General features: G+C 38.3%; 1 protein-coding gene across 2 annotated transcripts in view; it reads right to left on the bottom strand.

The window, feature by feature from the left end:
- LOC108320603 (protein HIGH CHLOROPHYLL FLUORESCENCE PHENOTYPE 173, chloroplastic) overlaps window positions 1-21510 on the bottom strand; it is a 34464-nt gene extending 12954 nt beyond the window's left edge. Inside the window, exons 1-6 of one of the 2 annotated variants that reach the window (XM_052868402.1) lie at window positions 20789-21510; window positions 20384-20596; window positions 19963-20167; window positions 6352-6427; window positions 6087-6222; window positions 5870-5974 (exon numbers count right to left, since the gene is read on the bottom strand). In XM_052868402.1, the coding sequence (XP_052724362.1) occupies window positions 5870-5974; window positions 6087-6222; window positions 6352-6427; window positions 19963-20167; window positions 20384-20596; window positions 20789-21322 (1269 nt within the window). In that variant the 5' untranslated portion in view covers window positions 21323-21510. The remainder of the gene's footprint in view (window positions 1-5869; window positions 5975-6086; window positions 6223-6351; window positions 6428-19962; window positions 20168-20383; window positions 20597-20788) is intronic. The other variant, XM_017552066.2, reaches the window with a different exon arrangement.

Here is a 21510-nt window from a genome sequence, read left to right as displayed (position 1 = left end):
GTTTTTATTTTCTTTACGTGAAATTCAAAATCAATTCTGACTTTTCACAAACAATGCTTATGAATGTCTCTTCCTAGTTTCAAACCTTTTTGAATACATAAGGTATTCTTGATCAAATAACTTACTTTGACATAACATTCAAATAACTATTCCTTACATGGTATTAGTAGTTTTAGTTTTTTTAATCCCTTTCTCTTCCTATCGGGTGAACAGTACCCTGGGACCACTGCACTCATTTCCTCCAGTGACCGTGCTACTAAAACTGCCCTCAGCAACCACCAAGCCTCGTTTCACTCACCATAACAGATTGTCATTTTTCCTTTTCTTCCAACACGATTCACCTAACAGCACATCCCTTGCCTCCTTTCTCACATCCAGGCACCTTGTTTTGGTTTATTCCCCATGGCTTTCAACAACTCCCTTTAAAATACTACATCTGCAATGACTTTTACTGCTGTTCCGCTGATTCTACGTGAAAAATTGAACAAAACAAGCAACTACTGTTCTTGGACTCTTGTTGCCAGTTGTCGTTTCAGGGTCAAGGTCATCACAACCACTCGACCATACAAGCCAAATATATTCCTAGAATTGATCAAGCTCAATGGAAGCAAATTGATGCATCTTTCTGTAGCATTCTCTAGTTCCCCATCAATGGAAAATTGTAGGGGAGACTTATTTATCCATCTCACACTAGACCGTATATAGCTTTTGTTGTGAATCTAGTCAGCATTTATGCATCAACCAAAAGAAACACATTTACAAGATGCTCTTAGAATTATCTAATATTTAAAAGGGATAACAGGAAGAGGGATTTTGTTCAAAAGAAACATGAACGTCAATCTTGAGACATATACTGATGTTGATTATGCAGGTTCAGTTATGGATAAGAGGTAAACTATTGGATATTGCACCTTCCTTGGCGGAAACCTACTAATTTGGAAAAGTTAAAAGTAAAGTGTGGTAGTTAAATCTAGTGTCGAAGCAAAATTTCAAGCAATGGCTCGAAGAATATATGAACTGTTATGGTTGAAGATTATAGTGGAGAACTTAAAGATGAAATAGGATGAACCTATGAAATTATATTGTGACTGTTAGATGTTAAGTTGTGTGTTTTTGTTAATTGGGCTTAACCCATTCTGTATTTAGGGTTTAACCCTTATCTTACATTATAAATAAACCACCCTATGTGTATGCTAAACACATAAGAGAGATTTCTCCTAATCTTCTTCACTATATTCAATATGGTATCTAGAGCACAGGAATAGTTCCAGTCAACTCCACGGTCTCCGGCACCCATCACTGCTGCTGTCGTTGCAGTCGCCGCCGCTGCCGCCGTCGCCAGAGTTCCAGAATCGACCGACGACCACACCATCGGAATCGTCTCGGCCGGGCGACCACCGTGGTACGAAGATCACGGCGAACGGACCACCCACGCGCCTCCACGCGCCGCCGCAAGAGTCACCGCTGTCGCGGCGCGTCGCCGGAGCTTTCCGCCGCCGATCAGCACCGCCGTGATCGCCTCCTCGCCCTCTTTCTGGATCTGTGGTCGTTGCGTCAATCGGAGCACTTTGTTTTTTTAGGGTTTCTCCCTCTCCATGGCTGCCCAACTTGATGATCGGAGTCAATCTCGCCAATCAGGTAAAGGACGTCCAAAATGTGACCACTGTGGCAAGCTAGGCCACAAAATTGATAGATGTTATGCGCTTCATGGACGTCCTCCTCAACCTATAGCAATGGCTAATTCTGATCCACCTCTCCGATCACTGTCTGTAGACCATCCTACTTCATCAAATCCCATAAATAACCCTTTACTCTTTCAGGAATTTCTCAGATGGTATGAGGACCGTCAGCACTCTAGTTCCACTACATCTGCTTCTATTACACGCACAGGTACTCCTTTTGTTGGTCTAACTCACTCTCTCGGATCTTGGGTCCTTGACTCAGGCGCCACCGATCATATCACTGGTAACAAGTCCTTCTTTTCTTCCTTGTCATGTCCGGTTAATTTACCCTCGGTAACGATGGCTGATGGGTCTAGAGTCTCATCTCATGGTATTGTTCATATTTTTCCGTCCATATCCATTGATAATGTACTTTATGTCCCTGGGTCTCCTTTTAATTTATTGTCTGTAAGTCGTCTAACTCGTTCCCTTAATTGTGTTATTTCTTTTACCAAAGATTTTGTTTGGTTGCAGGACCGGAGTTCGAAACACATGATTGGCACAGGATGTGAGTCTCATGGCCTATATCATCTCATCCCTTCTCCACATGCTGGCGTAATCATGGAGTCACCATCCCTTCTTCATGCTCAGTTAGGTCATCCCAGTCTTGCCAAACTGCAGCAACTTGTTTCGAGTCTGTCCAAATTAACAAGTTTGTCGTGCGAGTCTTGTCAGTTAGGTAAACATACTCGTAATTCCTTTCCTCGTAGTGTTTCACAACGAGCGTCATCTCCCTTTTCATTGGTTCATTCTGATATTTGGGGACCTAGTCGTGTTAAGTCAACTTTAGGATTTCAGTATTTTGTTACCTTTATTGATGACTATTCCAGATGTACTTGGTTGTTTCTCATGAAGAATCGTTCTGAGTTGTTTTCTATTTTTCAAACTTTTTTCAATGAAATAAAAACTCAGTTTGGGGTTTCTATTCGCACTTTACGCAATGATAATGGCCATGAATACCTTTCTCAACAGTTTAAACATTTTATGGCTTCTCATGGCATTCTTCACCAAACCTCATGTGCTTATACCCCTCAACAAAATGGGGTGGCTGAGCGCAAGAATAGACACCTTATTGAAACAACTCGTACCCTTCTCATTCATGGTCAAGTACCCTCACGTTTTTGGGGTGATGTTGTTCTCACGGCATGTTATCTTATCAACCGCATGCCATCTTCCGTCCTAGAGAACAAAATCCCTCATTCTATCTTATTTCCTCAAGACCCTCTGCATCCATTACCCCTTAGAGTTTTTGGGTCTACATGTTTTGTTCATGATTTTAGTCCTGGTCTTGATAAGTTATCTCCTAGGTCTTACAAATGTGTCTTCTTAGGATTTCCACGGTCACAAAAGGGCTATAAGTGTTTTTCCCCTTCCCTCAATCGTCATTTTATCTCTGCTGATGTCACTTTTGATGAATCTTCTTTTTACTTTACACATCTATCTTCTAGTTCGGTACCTCTCCCTGTTACTGTTGATATTCCTCTTATTTGTGATCCTCCTCGTGATGCTCCACCCATTTTGTCTCCTCCTTCTTTAGACTCTCATTCACCACAGGATCGTCCTTCACCACCACCCCTTCAGGTTTATAGTCGCCGTCTTTGTCTCCCTCATGACTCACTTCCAGTGCCGCCTCCTGTGTCTCCTCCGGCTCCAGCAACTGAGTCTGACTTGCTTATTGCCCTCCGTAAAGGTATACGCTCTACCCGTAACCCTTCCCCCCATTATACTGTTCTTAGTTATCACAGATTATCTCCATCTTTTTACACTTGTCTCTCATCCATTTCTTCTGTGTAAATTCCTAAATCTGTGGGTGATGCCTTAACTCATCCTGGCTGGCGTCAAGCTATGCTGGATGAATTAAGTGCTTTACAGAAAAGTGGAACTTGGGAGCTTGTCCAATTACCATCTGGAAAGTCTGTTGTTGGTTGCAGGTGGGTGTATGCTATCAAGGTTGGCCCTGATGGCACAATTGATCGTCTGAAAGCTCGACTGGTTGCCAAAGGCTACACACAGGTTTTTGGTTTGGATTATGGTGATACTTTTTCTCCAGTGGCAAAAATGACCTCTGTTCGCCTATTCATTGCCATGGGTGCTCTTCGACAATGGCCTCTTTACCAACTTGATGTCAAAAATGCTTTCCTAAATGGTGATTTGCATGAAGAAATTTATATGGAGCAACCGCCTGGCTTTGTTGCTCAGGGGGAGTCATCTAGATTGGTATGTCGTCTTCGCAAATCCTTATATGGCCTAAAACAATCTCCTCGGGCCTGGTTTGGTAAATTCAGCTGTGTTGTTCAACAATTTGGTATGTCTCGCAGTGAAGCGGATCATTCAGTGTTCTATCGCCACTCAAGTGCTGGATGTATTTACTTAATAGTGTATGTCGATGATATTTTTCTCACAGGAAGTGACTATCTCGGCATCTCTCAGATGAAACAACACCTTTGTCATCATTTTCAAACCAAAAATCTTGGCAAACTCCGATACTTTTTGGGTATTGAAGTACCACAATCCAATGATGGTATTGTCATATCTCAGAGGAAGTATGCGTTAGACATTTTGGAGGAAACAGGGTTAATGAACTGTAAATCTGTTGAGACACCTATGGACCCTAACATCAAACTCCTACCAAATCAGGGGGAGTCTTTCTCAGATCCTGAACGGTACAGAAGATTAGTTGGTAAAGAGATTGAATAAGAGAAATTATTTTCTTCTAAACTTAATATGAATCACTCAAACGATCCTTAACATCATTTCCTGCTCCAACCATTCCTCTAGCCACGCCTCCTACACCTGAAATTTCTATTGCAATACGGAAAGGTACTCATAATTCTAACCATCTCCATCCTTTACCATTAATTATGATTGTTTGTATCAATCCTTTTTCTCATTCATATCTTCTTTGGAGTTTGTGTCCATTAGAAGCCATGGCTGGTCTCGAATGGTGGCAAGTAATGGTAGAGAAGATGGTTGCTTTACATTCTAAAGGCACCTGAGAACTTGTTCCTTTGGAAAATTAAAGTACTTCCTTGAAATAGGAGTTGCTTACTCAATGAAAGGCATCGTTGACTCCCAAAGAAAGATGGTTCCTAATCTCTCAAAGAAACAGGCAAGATTGATTATAATTGCCATATTTTTTTGTATTATTCTATACTATAAATATATTACCTTATGTGTATGTTCTACACATAGGGAATTAACCCTATACCTAGTTTTTCATTATTTTCACACAAATGAATCAATTTGAATAAAAATCCTCTTTGTTCCATATTAATTCTTTCAAGTATGATCACAATCTCTTAGAACAGAATTGGATAGACAGAGTCATAGACTCCCTCTTAGCTTTAATTTACATTTTTTTTGTTTCTGATTGTATTTAACTTCATGAATTTGTTATCTAACTCCTAAAGTCTTGGGTTTTATAGCATAGATAATTTGAAAAGCTTTAAATGGGGGAAATTTCAATAGTTTTCCATTTCTCATAATTATTGATCTTTGGTAAGATTTATCTTTAACATCTTAAAAATTTGGGTTCCATTATTAATGAGCCCCTCCACACATTCTTCCCTGAATAATTTTGGAATGTATAATTATTTCTATAGTTCAGACTTTTGTTTGTATTAATGTTATACCTAAGTCAGTTTTTTATTATTTTATTTTTTACTAGCAATGTCATTTCATTACTGCTCTATTTTCTTTGTTTTTAGTTGTTTGTAGTTACTAGGAGGCTACACTGTTTTGTAACTATCAACAATTACAAACAACTTAAAATAAAAAGAACAGAACATTGATGAAATGGCATTGCTGATACAAAATTAAATACTAATAAAAAACTGACTTAGATATAACATTAATAGTTTGGCCAACAAAAATAAATAATATCTCATTATAGGAATTTGGAAAGTACCAATTGCATAGAAATGTTGTAACAGTTACTTCTCTAGATTTCATGCATGAGCATAGAATTTCTGCAATTTTTAGATTGTTTCTTCTTTAGACCTATTTTTATGCTATTAGGAAAAGAAAGGAGGATAAAATGCTGGGGAATTATATTGATAAAATGGAAAATATATTAAAAAGACAGATACGAGGTCCTAAAATAGAAGCTAAGTTCAAGAAAGTGAATGAAAAGCCGTAAGGAACTGAACCTGTCTTCTAGGCTCAAAGCGTATTGTCAAAGTATGTACAAGAAAAGGATCTAACAATGGATCATCGGGTTTCACTGGACGGAACGACGAAAATGGTACTCTAACCTGTCATAGTAATACAGACAGGAGATATGAAAGCTTCTAAAGATGATGGAATGTCAAAGCAGGATAATGAGAAAGGAGAATCATAATTTTTTAAAAGAAAAATGATTCTTACCCTACAAAATCCCACTTTTGTACTAATTCTTGCAAAATATAATCTACTCTGACTTGGATCTGCTGAAGGACCAGCTTCCACAATCAATACGTAAGATCTTCCATTGCCACCAACAGAGAGAACCAGACCCTCATACCTATCATTATAGATAAACTCATTACACATAAATGCACTTAGAACTTCCAAATTTTAGCAAAGTAAAATTATACAGAAAATTTTGGATGGTTATCTTATCCACAAAAGTCATCTATCTAATTTTCCATACCTGTCAAGAGTATAACCTAATGGTAGGGAAAGTTTTTTTGATAGTTCCACGTAGCCACCTTTACTGAATACATACCCTGAGCTCAATATGGAAATATGTGAGTGGGTAAGAGTTGTTGGCTACTAAAAAATATGGAGCTAAAACAAAAACAACTGAGCATGAATATTTTTGTGAACTGATAAAGGCTATTTTATTGAATACGAAGCATCTAAATTATACAGAAAAAAAGGAAATATGCAGAAACTAACCACTACTTAAGCATAATTTATGGAAAAAATGCCTAAACATGTCACATCTAGAGTGTTAACAAAATCTAAAGAATAGCACAAAAACAATCATATTTGTCTGTTTCCTCATTGTAGATTGGTTCTGTTATAAATAGAGAAGATTAGGAGAAATCTCCCTTGTGTTCTTTTCATACACATAGGGTAGTTTATTTATAATGTAAGATATGGGTCAAGGCCCTTAATACATAAAGGGCTGAGCCCAATTAACATAAACACACATCTTAACATCTAACACTCCCCCTCAAGCTGGAGCATATAAATCATATGTTCCAAGCTTGTTACAAAGATAGTCAATTCTAAGTCCTCGTAAGGACTTAGTGAATATGTCTGCCAACTGGTTACTTGAGTTAACAAACTCAGTCTTGATATCTCCGGATATGATTTTTTTTCGAATAAAATGACAATCAACTTCAATGTGCTTGGTTCTTTCATGGAAGACAGGGTTAGAGCTAATATGGAGAGCAGCTTGATTATCACATATAAGTGTCATGTGAGTGACATCTCTAAATTTCAATACACTAAGTAATTGTTTAAGCTACACAAGCTCGCAAGTAGCTGATGCCATAGCTCTATATTCTGCTTCTGCGCTGGACCTTGCCACAACACTTTGTTTCTTACTTTTCCAAGATATCAAGTTGCCACCAATAGAGACACAATATCCAGAAGTAGACCTCCTATCAGAAGGGGAACCAGCCCAATCAGCATCTGAATAGCAAACGATTTCTGTATCGTTGTTAGGACCATATAGCAAACCTTTTCCAAGTGATCCTTTAATATACTTCAGTATGCGAACAACAGCATCCCAATGGTCTTCACATGGGGAGTTTAGGAATTGACTCACCATGCTAACTGCGAAGGAAATGTTAGGACACGTAACAGTAAGATAGTTTAATTTACCAACTAATCTTCTGTACCGTTCAAGATCTGAGAAAGGCTCCCCCTGATTTGGTAGGAGTTTGATGTTAGGGTCCATAGGTGTCTCAACAGATTTACAGTTCATTAACCCTGTTTCCTCCAAAATGTCTAACGCATACTTCCTCTGACATATGACAATACCAAAGTTGGATTGTGCTACTTCAATACCCAAAAAGTACCGGAGTTTGCCAAGATCTTTGGTTTGAAAATGATGACAAAAGTGTTGTTTCATCTGAGTGATGCCAAGATAGTCGCTTCCTGTGAGAACAATGTCATCGACAAACACTATTAAGTAGATACATCCAGCACTTGAGTGGCGATAAAACACTGAATGATCCGCTTCACTGCGAAACATACCAAATTGTTGAACAACACAGCTGAATTTACCAAACCAGGCCCGAGGAGACTGTTTTAGGCCATATAAGGATTTGCGAAGACGACATACCAATCTAGATGACTCCCCCTGAGCAACAAAGCCGGGCGGTTGCTCCATATAAATTTCTTCATGCAAATTACCATTAAGGAAAGCATTTTTGACATCAAGTTGGTAAAGAGGTCATTGTCGAAGAGCGGCCATGGCAGTGAAGAGGCGAACAGAGGTCATATTTGCCACTGGAGAAAAAGTATCACCATAATCCAAACCAAAAATCTGTGTGTAGCCTTTGGCAACCAGTCAAGCTTTCAGACGATCAATTGTGCCATCAGGGCCAACCTTGATAGCATACACCCACTTGCAACCAACAACAGACTTTCCAGATGGTAATTGGACAAGCTCCCAAGTTCCACTTTTCTGTAAAGCACTTAATTCATCCAGCATGGCTTAACGCCAGCCAGGATGAGTTAAGGCATCACCCACAGACTTGGGAATTGACACAGAAGAAATGAATGAGAGACATGTGTAAAAAGATGGAGATAATCTGTAGTATAATGGGGGGAAGGGTTACGAGTAGAGCGTATACCTTTACGGAGGGCAATGGGCAAGTCAGACTCATTTGCTGGAGTCAGAGAAGACACAGGAGACGGCACTGGAAGTGAGTCATGAGAGAGACGATAGCGACGACTATAAACCTGAAGGGGTGGTGGTGAAGGACGATCCTGTGGTGAATGAGAGTCTAAAGAAGGAGGAGGCAAAATGGATAGAGCATCACGAGGAGGATCACAGAAAATAGGAATATCAACAGTAGCAGGTGGAAGTACAGAACTAGAAGATAGATGTGAAAAGTAACAAAAAGATTTATCAAAAGTGACATCAGCAGAGATAAAATGACGATTGAGGGAAGGGGAAAAACACTTATAGCCCTTTTGTGACCGTGGAAATCCTAAGAAGACACATTTGTGCGATCTAGGAGACAGCTTATCAAGACCAGGACTAAAATCATGAACAAAACATGTAGACCCAAAAACTCTAAGAGGTAATGGATGTAGAGGGTCTTGAGGAAATAAGATAGAATGAGGGATTTTGTTATCTAGGACTGAAGATGGCATGCGGTTTATAAGATAACATGTCACCCCAAAAGCGCGAGGGTACTTGACCATGAATTAGAAGTGTACGAGTTGTTTCAATAAGGTGTCTATTCTTGCGATCAGCCACCCCATTTTGTTGAGGAGTATAACCACATGAGGTCTGGTGACGAATGTCATGAGAAGTCATAAAATGTTTAAACGGTTGAGAAAGGTATTCACGGCCATTATCACTGCGTAAAGTTCGAATAGAAAACCCAAATTGTGTTTTTATTTCATTTAAAAATGATTGGAAAATAGGAAACAACTCAAAACGATTCTTCATTAAAAACAACCAAGTATATCTGGAATAGTCATCAATAAAGGTAACAAAATACTGAAAATCTAAAGTGGACTTAACACGACTAGGTCCCCAAATATCAGAATGAACCAATGAAAAGGGGGACGACGCTCGTTGTGAGACACTACAAGGAAAGGAACTACGAGTATGCTTTCCTAACTGACAAGACTCACACGACAAACTTGATAATTTCGACAACCTCGGAACAAGTTGTTGTAGTTTGGAGAGACTAGGATGACCTAACTGAGCATGAAGAAGGGATGGTGACTCCATGATTACGCCAACATGTGGAGAAGGGCGGAGATGATATAGGCCATGAGACTCACATCCTGTGCCAATCATGTGTTTCGAACTCTGGTCCTGCAACCAAACAGAATCTTTGGTAAATGAAATAACACAATTAAGGGTATGAGTTAGACGACTTATGGACAATAAGTTGAAGGGAGACCCAGGGACATAAAGTACATTATCAATGGATATAGACGAAAAAATATGAACAGTACCAACACCATGAGATGAGACTCTAGACCCATCTGCCATTTTTACCGAGGGTAAATTATCCGGACATGACAAGGAAGAAAACAAAGACTTGTTACCAGTGATATGATCGGTGGCGCCTGAGTCAAGGACCCAAGGTCCGAGGGAGTGAGAGTGAGTCAAACCAACAAAAGGTGTACCTGTACGTCCAACAGATGTAGTGGAACTAGAGTGCTGACGATCCTCATTCCATCTGAGAAATTCGTGAAAGATTGCAAGTTTTCTACAGCATTAGATGAAGTAGGATCTGCAAACGATGATCGGGGAGGTGGATCAGAATTAGCCATTGCTACAGGTCGAGGAGGACGTCCATGAAGCGCATAACATCTAGCAATTTTGTGGCCTAACTTGCCACAGTGGTCACATTTTGGACGTCCTTTACCTGGCTTGCATGACCGACTTCGATCATCACGTTGGGCAGCCATAACTGAGGAATCATCAGTATGAGGAGGTGTCTCAGTGACTGGTTTGCTCGGTATACGCAAGAGAGCAGAACAAGTAGAAGTAAAGTTGGGTATGACAAGAGAACCCAAAATCCGATCACGGACATGAGAGAAATCATCAGAGAGTCTGTATAATGCCAACAACATGAAGAACTTTGATCGTTGTTCCAGTTCTTCAGCAGGAGTGGAAGCAGGAGGTAATAGCTCATTAAAATCATGAAGAAGGGCATGAACTTTACCCAAATATTCTGCCATGGGACCAGGACTGCGCAGACCAATAACAGTGAATAGGTCCTGACAAACACCATAAAGACGTTGAGTGTCATTTGTGTATAACAACTTCGCTTGTGCCCATACTTCTGAACATGATTCATATGATCGAAACATTTGTTTCAGTGAGGAGTGAATGTTGGACTTTATGACAATGCATAACTGGGCATCAATTTTCATCCAGCAGGAAGTGTCATCTGTGGTAGCAGTAGTCACATTTTGAGTAAGGTGATCTACGTATCCCTGACTCTTCAACCAAAGTTTGATGTCAGACGCCCATGTTGCATAATTTGTGCCATCTAACTTGTCAATGGACAAGTGTACATTCACATAATTGGTGTATATTGAAGAATCAGAAGATGAGCCACCAATAGAGGTGTTTGTAGACGAGGAAGACGCCATGGAGAGGGAGAAACCCTAAAAATCCAAAGTGCTCCGATTGACGCAACGACCACAGATCCAGAAAGAGGGCGAGGAGGCAATCACCACGGTCCTGATCGACGGCGGAACTCTCCGGCGACGCTCCGGCACGCGCGGCGGGGAGCGGCGGCACCGGCGACTGTTGCGGCGGCGCGTGGCAGCGCGTGGGTGGTCCGTTCACCACGATCTTTGCACCACGGTGGTCGCCCGGCCGAGACGATTCCGATGGTGTAGTCCTCGGTCGATTTCTAGAACTCCGACGGCGGCAGAGACAGCGGCGGTGATGTGTGCCGGAGACCGTAGAGTTGGCTGGAACGAATCCTAAGCTCAAGATACCATGTTATAAATAGAGAAGATTAGGAGAAATCTCCCTTGTGTTCTTTTCATACACATAGGGTAGTTTATTTATAATGTAAGATATGGGCCAAGGCCCTTAATACATAATGGGCTGAGCCCAATTAACATAATAACACATCTTAACATCTAAAAGAAAATCCTATTATGGTGGCATCATCACTTGGATCTTAAGCATCCTGCAAAGATAAATATGGTAACGACAAAGGGAAAGCTCCTCTTCTTCAAATGCTTTCTCCTACCTGAAGGATAATGCTGACAGGATTATGTTTTATGAAATGTGACATCCACAGTGATATAGACATGACAACTCTTAGTATAATAATATTTGTATCGTTTTTTATTAGTATGATAACCAACAAATAAATATTTAAGAGCTCTAGGATCTAATTTATTGCAATTAGTGAACAATCGCAGAATATCCAAATACTTGATAAGGTAGATTTGACACTAGAGTTGAGGCAATAAATGACAAAAAAAACTCAATAAGATTTATGTTATTTAAGATACAAGTGGGTAACCTAGTGATGAGGTAAGCAACAATTGAAACAATTTCTCCACAATAGGCTTTGGGAAATGAAATCAGAAAAAAAAAGGGCTCTAACAACCTTTAGAAGATGATGACATTTCCTTTCTACAACTCCGTTTTGTTCTGGAGTGTTAACATATCTTAGTTGATGAAGAGTATCATCACGAGAAAAAAATTTGGACAATTCTTAATTCACACATTCAGTACTATTATCAGACACAATTTCCTTTTATACTTTTTCCAAATTGAATTTGGACAAGACAACAAAAATTTGAAAACCTCATTTTACTTTTTATTATATATCCATGTGACACAAGTACAATCATCAATAAAAGTAACAAAACATTTTGCTCAAGAAATAGATTCTAAAATAGGTTCCCAAATATCAAAGTGAATCAAGTCAAATGAGAAATTACTCTTTTTACTTGATATAGGATAAGATGCCCGATGATGTTTTGACAAATATCCAGGATGAAGCCATATTTGGGAATTTGTCCATGTTGCTTGTTTGCTTATAACCTTTGTTTTGTTTTTGTCATATACAACTCACTTTGCTTCTTAGCAATTAAAAATGTATTCCTAATGACAAGGACCTCAAATACACAATAACAAACAAAAGTTACTGAAGAGTTCAAATCTTTTGTAGGCTTTTGTATAAAAAAATAGACTATTGTTTAGTTGTGCGACATATAAAAGATCCTCCAATAAAATAAATGATTATAAAGTAATATACCCATATCCACATATGAGTACATTATAACCATTTCAACTCTAATGAGTTATGTGATCATCTTGACATATGAATTGAAGAGCTACGGAAAAGGAGTCATGTGATCAGTTGCCATTGAATCAAGAATCCAAACAACCTAAGCGAGAGGGCCAACAATATTGAATGAACTCTTACCTTTCTTATCTTTCATAGGTAGGGTATATGTTCTCAAATGATCATTTTCTATCTAAAAGCTTCCATATTAGACATTGAAAAGCACAACAAAGAGATAATAGAGATTCAACGCTTATCACTTTGGTTCTTAACAAAGAAGACTAGCAGAACCAAATCAAAGTCAAATGAGATGCCATCCCTTTGGTGCTCAAAAGGTCCCAACCCTATTTGCGGCGATGATGGGTCAAGCATACCTTTCTGGCCCACCACTAACCTCAATGACAATGGTGATCAGTAGCGACAGTTAACAAGGGAGCAAAAACATGACAACCAAGATTGGAAACTTTGATACCAACTTGAACTATGTAAGAAAATAAATAATAATCTTATTTTTATTAGTCACATCAATAACATTCTCATCATATCTAAGAATATCTAACAATATCTAAGAATTTGAAATAGTACACCAGCATCTATATATAGAGAACTCTAACACTAAAGTAATAATTACAAAAACATCTCTTGAACCTTCTACCAACTTCTAACAACCCCTAGTAGAACATTTAATATCCTACTAACAACACTCTCTCTCAAGCTAGTGAATGGATATCTATCATTTCTAGCTTGCATGCGAGATCATGAAATAGCTTTGTAGGAAGACCTTTCGTGAACAAATCTACTAAATGATGCCCAGATGGAACATATGAAGTACTAATAAGATCGCTATCCAATTTTTCTTTAATAAAGTGTCGATCTATCTGTGTGTTTCCCTATCATGCTGAATTGGATTGTGAGCAATGCTAATAGCTGACTTATTATCACAATGAAGAAACATAGGTTTTTCGTATGCCACTATAAGATCATTTAGAATAATTTTTAACCATAACAATTCATGCACCTTGTTAGAAGTCTCACATCGACTAGAAATAAAGCCAAATTATATTATATATGTGGGTGCAAACCTCACTTTACAAGTCAATTTTGTGGGGCTAAGTTAGGCTTAAAGTCTACTTCTTAACATGGTATCAAAACCATAGGTTAGAGCCCATCCTTGCAAGATTTGTATTTGTTAGGCATATCATTCCACCTACTATTGAGCAACTATTGGACCACTTATCAATCTCTAGTCCCACGCACGAGATGTATATATCTCAGTGTGAGGGGGTGTGTTGAAAGTCTCATATCGACTAGAGATAAGACCAATTTAGAGTATATATGTGAGTGCAAACCTCACATTACAAGTTGATTTTGCTGGATTGAGTTAGGCTTAAAGTCCACTTCTTAACACACCCCATGTGCCATAGCTTGGAATTCAGCCTCTACACTAGACCTTAAATAAAATTTTGTTTCTTACTTCACGAAGTTACCAAATTTACACCCAAGGACAAGCAATATCTTGAGGATGCTGCATAATTTGCATCAATATACACTTTCATTTTTAATTTTTCATTCCTCTTTAACAATAATCCCCTTCCTGGGCTTTTCTTCAAATATTGAAGGATTCTGTTTACAACTTGTAAATGTCTCTCCCTTGGATCATGCATGAACTAACAAACTATACTCACAACATATGCCATGACAGGTATTGTGTGAGCTAAGTAAGTGAGCTTCCCAACAAGTCTTTGATATTGGGTTTTATTCACAATATGCCTTCATCTCTCCCAGTTCTATGGTTTTGTTCTATAGGAACTCCATTGGTCTATTTGTAACAACCAAAACTTTTAAAAAAGAAATAAAAATATGTTGAAATGAATAGGAAGATTCTAAAGATATTTTTTCCTTATTGCTTTGGTGATTGTTGAAATGTAATGTTCTCTATTATTAATATTACTTATGTAGGGAATGTTCTTTATTATTATTATTATTATTACTTATATAGGGGAACCACATTATTAGGTTTTACGGGTTTCCTGACATTTTGTATTATGCATTACTATACTTTATAAATACAGTAGTAAATTGTGTAAGTGGCTTAAGAGAAATAAAACAGCTTTTAGCTAATGCTTAGCTCTTCAAGTTGGTATCAAGATCTAGACCACTATCTACCATTGGTGTTGTTGTCCTTTTGTCGTTTGTTGCCACCATTTGTTGTCGCTTTTTCTCTGCTGAAGTCAAGGTTAAGTGTGCCTTGAGATGCGCAACTCATCCCTGGTGGTCCCTGCCTCAACCGCCTCCACACTCGTCGTCACATGTCGTCTTTCTCTGGTCATCCTCGGGCGCATGTTCATCACTCGCTGCCTTCTCGGTTCCGGAATCTCACCGCACCATTGTCAATCGTCTCACCGAAGTCTCCTTAGTATGTTGTGGTCCCTGTTTTTTTGTTTCGTTGGTCATGACTCATATCTAGGGTTTTTACTCTCAAGCCAAGTTTTTTTTCATTGCAGTTAAGTTTTCTTTGGAATGGCTTTTGGAATAACCGAGGAGGACGTGGTGGTCGTAATATGCATCCTCAATGCACATATTGTAAGAGAATAGGCCATACCCAAGAAAAATGTAATGCCTTACATGGTTTTCTAGATAAAGTTGCTCATGCTTTTAAATATGATAATTCAAAATCCAAAATTTCGAATGAAGAGTACCAAGAATTTTTAAGGTACAAGTATAAAAAATCTACCAATCTTGGTCGGTCCTTTTCAATGCCAAATATGTCAACTACATGCACCTCTCAATCTATGCAAGGTCATAGTGCATTGATTCTTGACTCAGGTGCCTGAGATCATGTCTCTGGTAACATTCCTTCTTTTTCCTCCATCTCCTCTTTGAAAGTTCCTCATTTCATTACCATGTCAATGGATCCAAAGTGGCATCCCAGGGAATTGGCAAAGTTTCCTTATCTCCCTCACTAAATTTAAATTCTTTTTTGTATTTTCCTTATTGTCTATACAATTTAATCTCTTTGAGTCAATTGACTCGTTCCTTAAATTGTTTTGTAACCTTTACTACTAATTCCTTTGTTATACAAGAAGATGGTATGGGTCGTCTGATCGAAAAACGACATGAGTCACGAGAACTTTATTTCCTAAAACCTAGCTCCGCAATTTGTTGTTTTGCAACTTCATCCCCAAAACTTTTGCATGATCGTTTGGGTCACCCAAGTTCGTCCAAGTTGAAGATGATGATTTTGAGTCTCACATATATTCATGTCTTAGATTGTGAGTCTTCTCAGTTAGAAAAACATGTTAGATCTTCCTACCCTAAAAAGTCTGAGTCGTGAAGTAATTTTACTTTTTCAACTATTCACATATTTGGGGACCAAGTCGCATTACTTCTTTTGGTTTTAATTATTTTGTAACATTCATTGATGAATTCTCTCTATGTACTTGAGTTTATTTAATGAAAGAGAGATCTGAACTTTTATCCATATTTTTGTTCTTTTTTAATGAAATTAAGAACCAATTTGGGAAGACAATTAAAATCCTTCGAAATGATAATGCTAAGGAATATTTTTCTGCAGCGTTTTCTTCATTTTTATCTTCTCAAAGAATTTTACACCCGTCCACATGTCCTCACACTCCACAACAAAATGACATTGCCAAGAGAAAGAATAGATAACTTATTGAAACTGCACGCTCCCTGATGTTGAATACTAATGTTTGTATTCATCATTGGGAAGATACAGTCCTCATTGTCTGTTTTCTAATCAATAGGATGCCTTCTTTCTCTCTTGAGAATAAAGTTCCTTACTGTCATTTTTCTGAACGACCCTCTATACCATGTCTCTCCATGTGTATTTGGGTGTACTTGTTTGTTCATAATGTCTCTCCAAGTCTTGATACACTTTCTGCAAAGGCTATTAAGTGCCTTTTTGGGATACTCTCGTCTTCAGAAAGGGTCTAAATGTCATTCTCCCTCAACCAAAAGGTATTATATGTTTGTTGATGTCACATTCTTTGAGGATACACCTTTTTCCCTGTCCTCCATGGAGGATCGTTCATTTGTTCAACAAATGCTTCCTTTACCATCATGTGATCCCTTGGTTATTCCTGCTTCTTTACCTCAAACTCAAAATGTAAATGACATTGCTCTGCCAACTTTTCTCACAAATCAGTGTCGGACACATTCTCAAACTCAAAATACTAAAGATCCTTGAGACTTAAATCTTCCTCTACCAAATTCTCAAACCATGGATCCTTCATCCTCCTCATCTTCTCTTGACTCAGATCATACTTGGCCTATTGTCATTCCAAAAGGTATTCGCTCTACTCGTAATCCTTATCCTGTTTATAATGTTTTGAGTTATCATTGTTTGTCTCCTCCATATTTCTCCTTTGTTTTCTCCTTATCTACCATTAAGGTTCCTAATAATGTTCATGAGGCTCTTGGTCATCCTGGATGGCGACAAACCATGATTGATGAAATGCAAGCACTTGAACACAATGGCACTTGGGACCTTGTCCCTCTTCCTCCTGGTAAGAAGCTTGTTGGTTGTAGATGGGTCTATGCTATTAAGGCTGGTCCTACTGGTGTAATCGATCGTCTCAAAGCTCGTCTAGTAGCTAAGGGATATACTCAAGTTTATGGCCTCGACTATTGTGATACTTTTACTCCTGTGGCTAAAACCAGTATTGTTCGTATGTTGCTTGCTATGGCTCCCATTTTCAATGGGCCCTTTACTAGTTGGACATTAAAAATGTCTTTCTTCATGGTGATATAAACGAGGAGATATACATGGAGCAACCTCCTAGGAGAGTCTGGGTTAGTTTGTAAATTACATCGTTCACACTATAGCTTCAAGCAATTACCTCGAGCTTGGTTTGGTAAATTTAGTCGGGTTGTTCAGAATTTTGGGTTGAAACGATGTGAGGCAGATCATTCAATGTTTTATGGTCACTCTTCTCCTGACATATGTGTTTATCTTATGGTTTATGTTGATGATATTGTTATTATAGGAAATGACGTCACTAGAATTGCTCAATTAAAGAATCATTTGTTCAATCACTTTCAAACCAAAGATCTAGGTCATCTAAAATATTTTCTTGATATTGAAGTGGCACAATCAAAAGAAGGTGTCGTCATTTCACAAAGAAAATATGTTCTTGATATTTTGTAGGAAATGGGCCTGATAAATTGCAATCCCATTGATAGTATTGTGGACTCAAATCAAAAGTTAATGAGACCAAGGTAAACTTTTCTCAGGCCTAGAGAGATATAAAAGGTTGGTTGGAAAACTCATCTATCTTACCATCAAAAGACCTAATCTTTCTTATCCAATGGGAATTGTGAGCCAATTTATACAAAATCCACATGTTGATCATTGGAATGCAGTGATTTGCATTCTCAGATATGTAAAGGGGAACCCAGAACATGGATTATTATATGAGAACAAGGGAAGTATTCGAGTCGAAGGATATTGTGATGCAGATTGGGCTAGTTGTCCAATTGGCAGAAGATCTACCCCAGGATATTGTGTATTACTTGGAGGGAACCTTGTATCTTGGAAAAGTAAGAAATAAAGTGTTGTTGCTCAATCTAGTGCAAAAGCGTAATATCGATTTATGGCTTTAACTACATGTGAACTTATGTGGATTAGACAACTTCTTCAAGAGTTGAAATTTTTGTGAAAATGAACAGATGAAGTTGTACTGTGACAACCAAACAGTCCTTCATATTGTCTCCAATCCAGTGTTTCATGAGAGAACAAAACATATAGAAATTGATTATCATTTTATTAGAGAGAAGTTGTTGCCCAAAGATCTTGTTACTGAGTTTGTCAACTCTAATGAACAACTAGCAAACATTCTGACCAAATCTCTAAAGGGGCCTAGAATTCAATTTATATGTTCCAAGCTTGGTGCATATGACCTATATGTTCCAGCTTCAAGTAGAGTGTTGAAATGTAATGTTCTTTATTATTATTATTACTTATGTAGGGGAATCCAACTATTAGGTTTTAGGGGTTTCCTGACCTTTTGTATTCTGCACTATTGTACTCTATAAATACAGTAGTAAATTGTATTAGTGGCTTAAGAGAAATAAAACAGTTTTTAGCTAATTCTAACCTCTTCAAGTGTGAGATTGAGAATATTTTTTATGCTAATAATATGCGATTTACAACCATGTTCATCATTGATAACTTTACCACAATTCTTTTCTGGCCAGCATTACTGTTTTACCACCAATGGTCTTCGAGCAAGTATTGTTTATGCCATTGTTTCTCCAGCAAGTATTGTTTACCACCAATGTTTTTCTAGTGAGTACTATTTACTACCGATGCTTTGCAAGCAAGTATTGTTTATCATCATGCCCTCTAACCATTTTAACAAGCTTGACTCATGATATATATGTTCCAACTTGAAGGAAAGTGTTAAAGATATGAATTGAAACAACAAAGCATAAAGATAATTGATGGTCACATTGACAAAGAGCAGTCATGTCAAGGAAATATCTACTACCTTCGTCATTATTTACATTGTCAGTTGGCTCACATGATTACTAGGTGTCTCACAAGTCTTGTATTAATGACATTTGTATCAAGTTTGTCTCATGATACATATGCTCTAGCTTGACAGAGAGAGTTAGAGATATAATTTGATTATGTTAGAGACATGATTTGATTACATTAAATAGGGACATATGATTTGATAGAGAAATATCTTACTAAATATTTCCCATTATTAGATATTAATTTTGTTCCTTATTATTACATCACTTCTTTATTCTAAATAAGCATACATCTTCATTAGCCCAATACAGAGAATTTATATTCCTTTTAGGTTACTCTCCTCTTAACATGTTATCCCGGCAGTGATGCCATCCTGTGTCATGTATTGTTACTAATCCTTTCAACACTTAGATCTGTTAAAACAGAGCTCTAATGCCACTTTGTTAACTATTAAAAAACTATAAGATGCTAAAACAAGAACAATGCATGCATGTTTTGTGAATTGACACAGGCTATTTCGCTGAATGATGTGTATCTGAATTTATACAAAGGAAAACAGAAATATGCAGAAGTCTAGCTGAAACTTCAAAAGCATAATTTAAGGAATAAATGGCTAAAAATCTGTTACCTACAGCTTGTAATCAAAATCCTAAAAAATAGCATAAAATCAGATTTTCAAAAATCTGTTGTTTCAGCTTCGGATCATTCAATTTAACAAAGCTAATCATATGCAGAGTTCTCAATCATATGCAACAAATATTATAAACCTATTAATATCCACCAAATATACCTGAAAAAACAGCATCTCCATTCTCGGTGAACTCAAATTTGGCATCCATACCTCCATCATATTTTGTGGCAAGTACATCTTGGAAGTAAGTTCCTTGACGAACTTCCCATCCATGCAATGAAGATTCAGATTTGAATTTGGCAATCAAGAGCTTACTTTTGCTGCTTTTCCCAGCCCGTGATTGTGCCAATTTGTTATTGTGATCCTGAAATTAAGTCCAGTTTATTTTTTACCAGGCAACATTGGATCTGTGTTAGTACGTTATAAGGCATTTCTATATATCCAAATGAGAGTGAGATTTGTCTAGATTCTAACTTTCTAATTTTCCTTTCACGAAGGCCGCAATACAAAGTGGCGCTGTTTTTCCTTTTCTTTCTTTAATGTCTGTGTAGAGAAGGGGTATCAAAGTGTGGAGACAAACCTGAAATGCTTTGGTTAGATTATAAACTCCTCGATGATCAACCCGGAAGAGATCCCCAGTGATAGCAGAGCGTGCAGTGGCACAATATATTATTTTGTTGCAACCTTCTACGGCAGCTTTGACAGTGGTGGGATCACCAACATCTCCAATAACTATCTCTACTGACCTTGGAAGCAGGTCTACCACCTCTTGATCTGCCTTCCTTACCAAAGCCTTCATTACAGAAAAAAAAAATCAATATCTTAGACCAGTTTATATTGATCAGCCATTTCATTTCAAGCAACAATTGACTGCCTCGTTTGTTTATTGTTTAACAAGTTTCGTCTCGTTTAGCTTATTATTTAATAACGAGGACGATAATAATAAACTGAACTATAAATAGAGTACTGAGTAAAGGCAGGGCACCTTTACGGTGTAACCCCTGAGCATGAGTTTTCGAACAACGATGCGACCGATGCGGCTAGTGGCACCAACAACGAGTACAGTAGTATTCTGAGCGCCAGGGATTGCGAACTCGCACATGGGACCTTCGCGAACGAGAAGGGCATCGAGAGCCTCCTGATCATCGGAGCGGATTGTCCTAGAAATCTGACCCAATCCCGAGAACTTTCTCCAAACTTCGTCGAATAACTGCCGCGATTTTCGACCCAGACCCACAGGGTTGACGTCATCCAGGCTAAGGGACATGGGTGGTTGTTGCATCACACGCTGCTGCTTTTGTACCTCATCGTCTCCCACGTTGCTGTCCTTGCCTGTATTGGGATCAGCGGCCCTGGGGACTAGAACCAACGGAGAATTCCGTGGATGAACGTCATTGAAGAACAGAAAACGTTTCATTTTTGAGAAAGGAATGGATCCTCGAATATCCGAGGAAAGTCTGCACTGTGTCTGTGAGTAAAAGCTGCTATTAGCTGCTGTTGCCGACGCTGTGGCGTTCATGATTTAGCTATTACGGCTGAAAAAGCAAACTCCGGTGAATGTGCTTCCACGAAAGCTTTTAAAAGTGCGTGCATGCGTACAAGACTCCAACTAGTTTTGTTTTGGCTTTCCTGTAGTTGTACATTGGAACCAGAAAATGTGAGTGGCCCGTGTTTCTTCTGTATGAGCATTAGCAATTGGACTTCGCG

This window comes from Vigna angularis, chromosome 9 (genome assembly GCF_016808095.1).
Source record: "Vigna angularis cultivar LongXiaoDou No.4 chromosome 9, ASM1680809v1, whole genome shotgun sequence".
Taxonomy (NCBI): domain Eukaryota; kingdom Viridiplantae; phylum Streptophyta; class Magnoliopsida; order Fabales; family Fabaceae; genus Vigna; species Vigna angularis.
The sequence above is the reverse complement of the archived record's forward strand: the minus strand, read 5'-3'. Positions and strand labels throughout refer to the sequence as shown.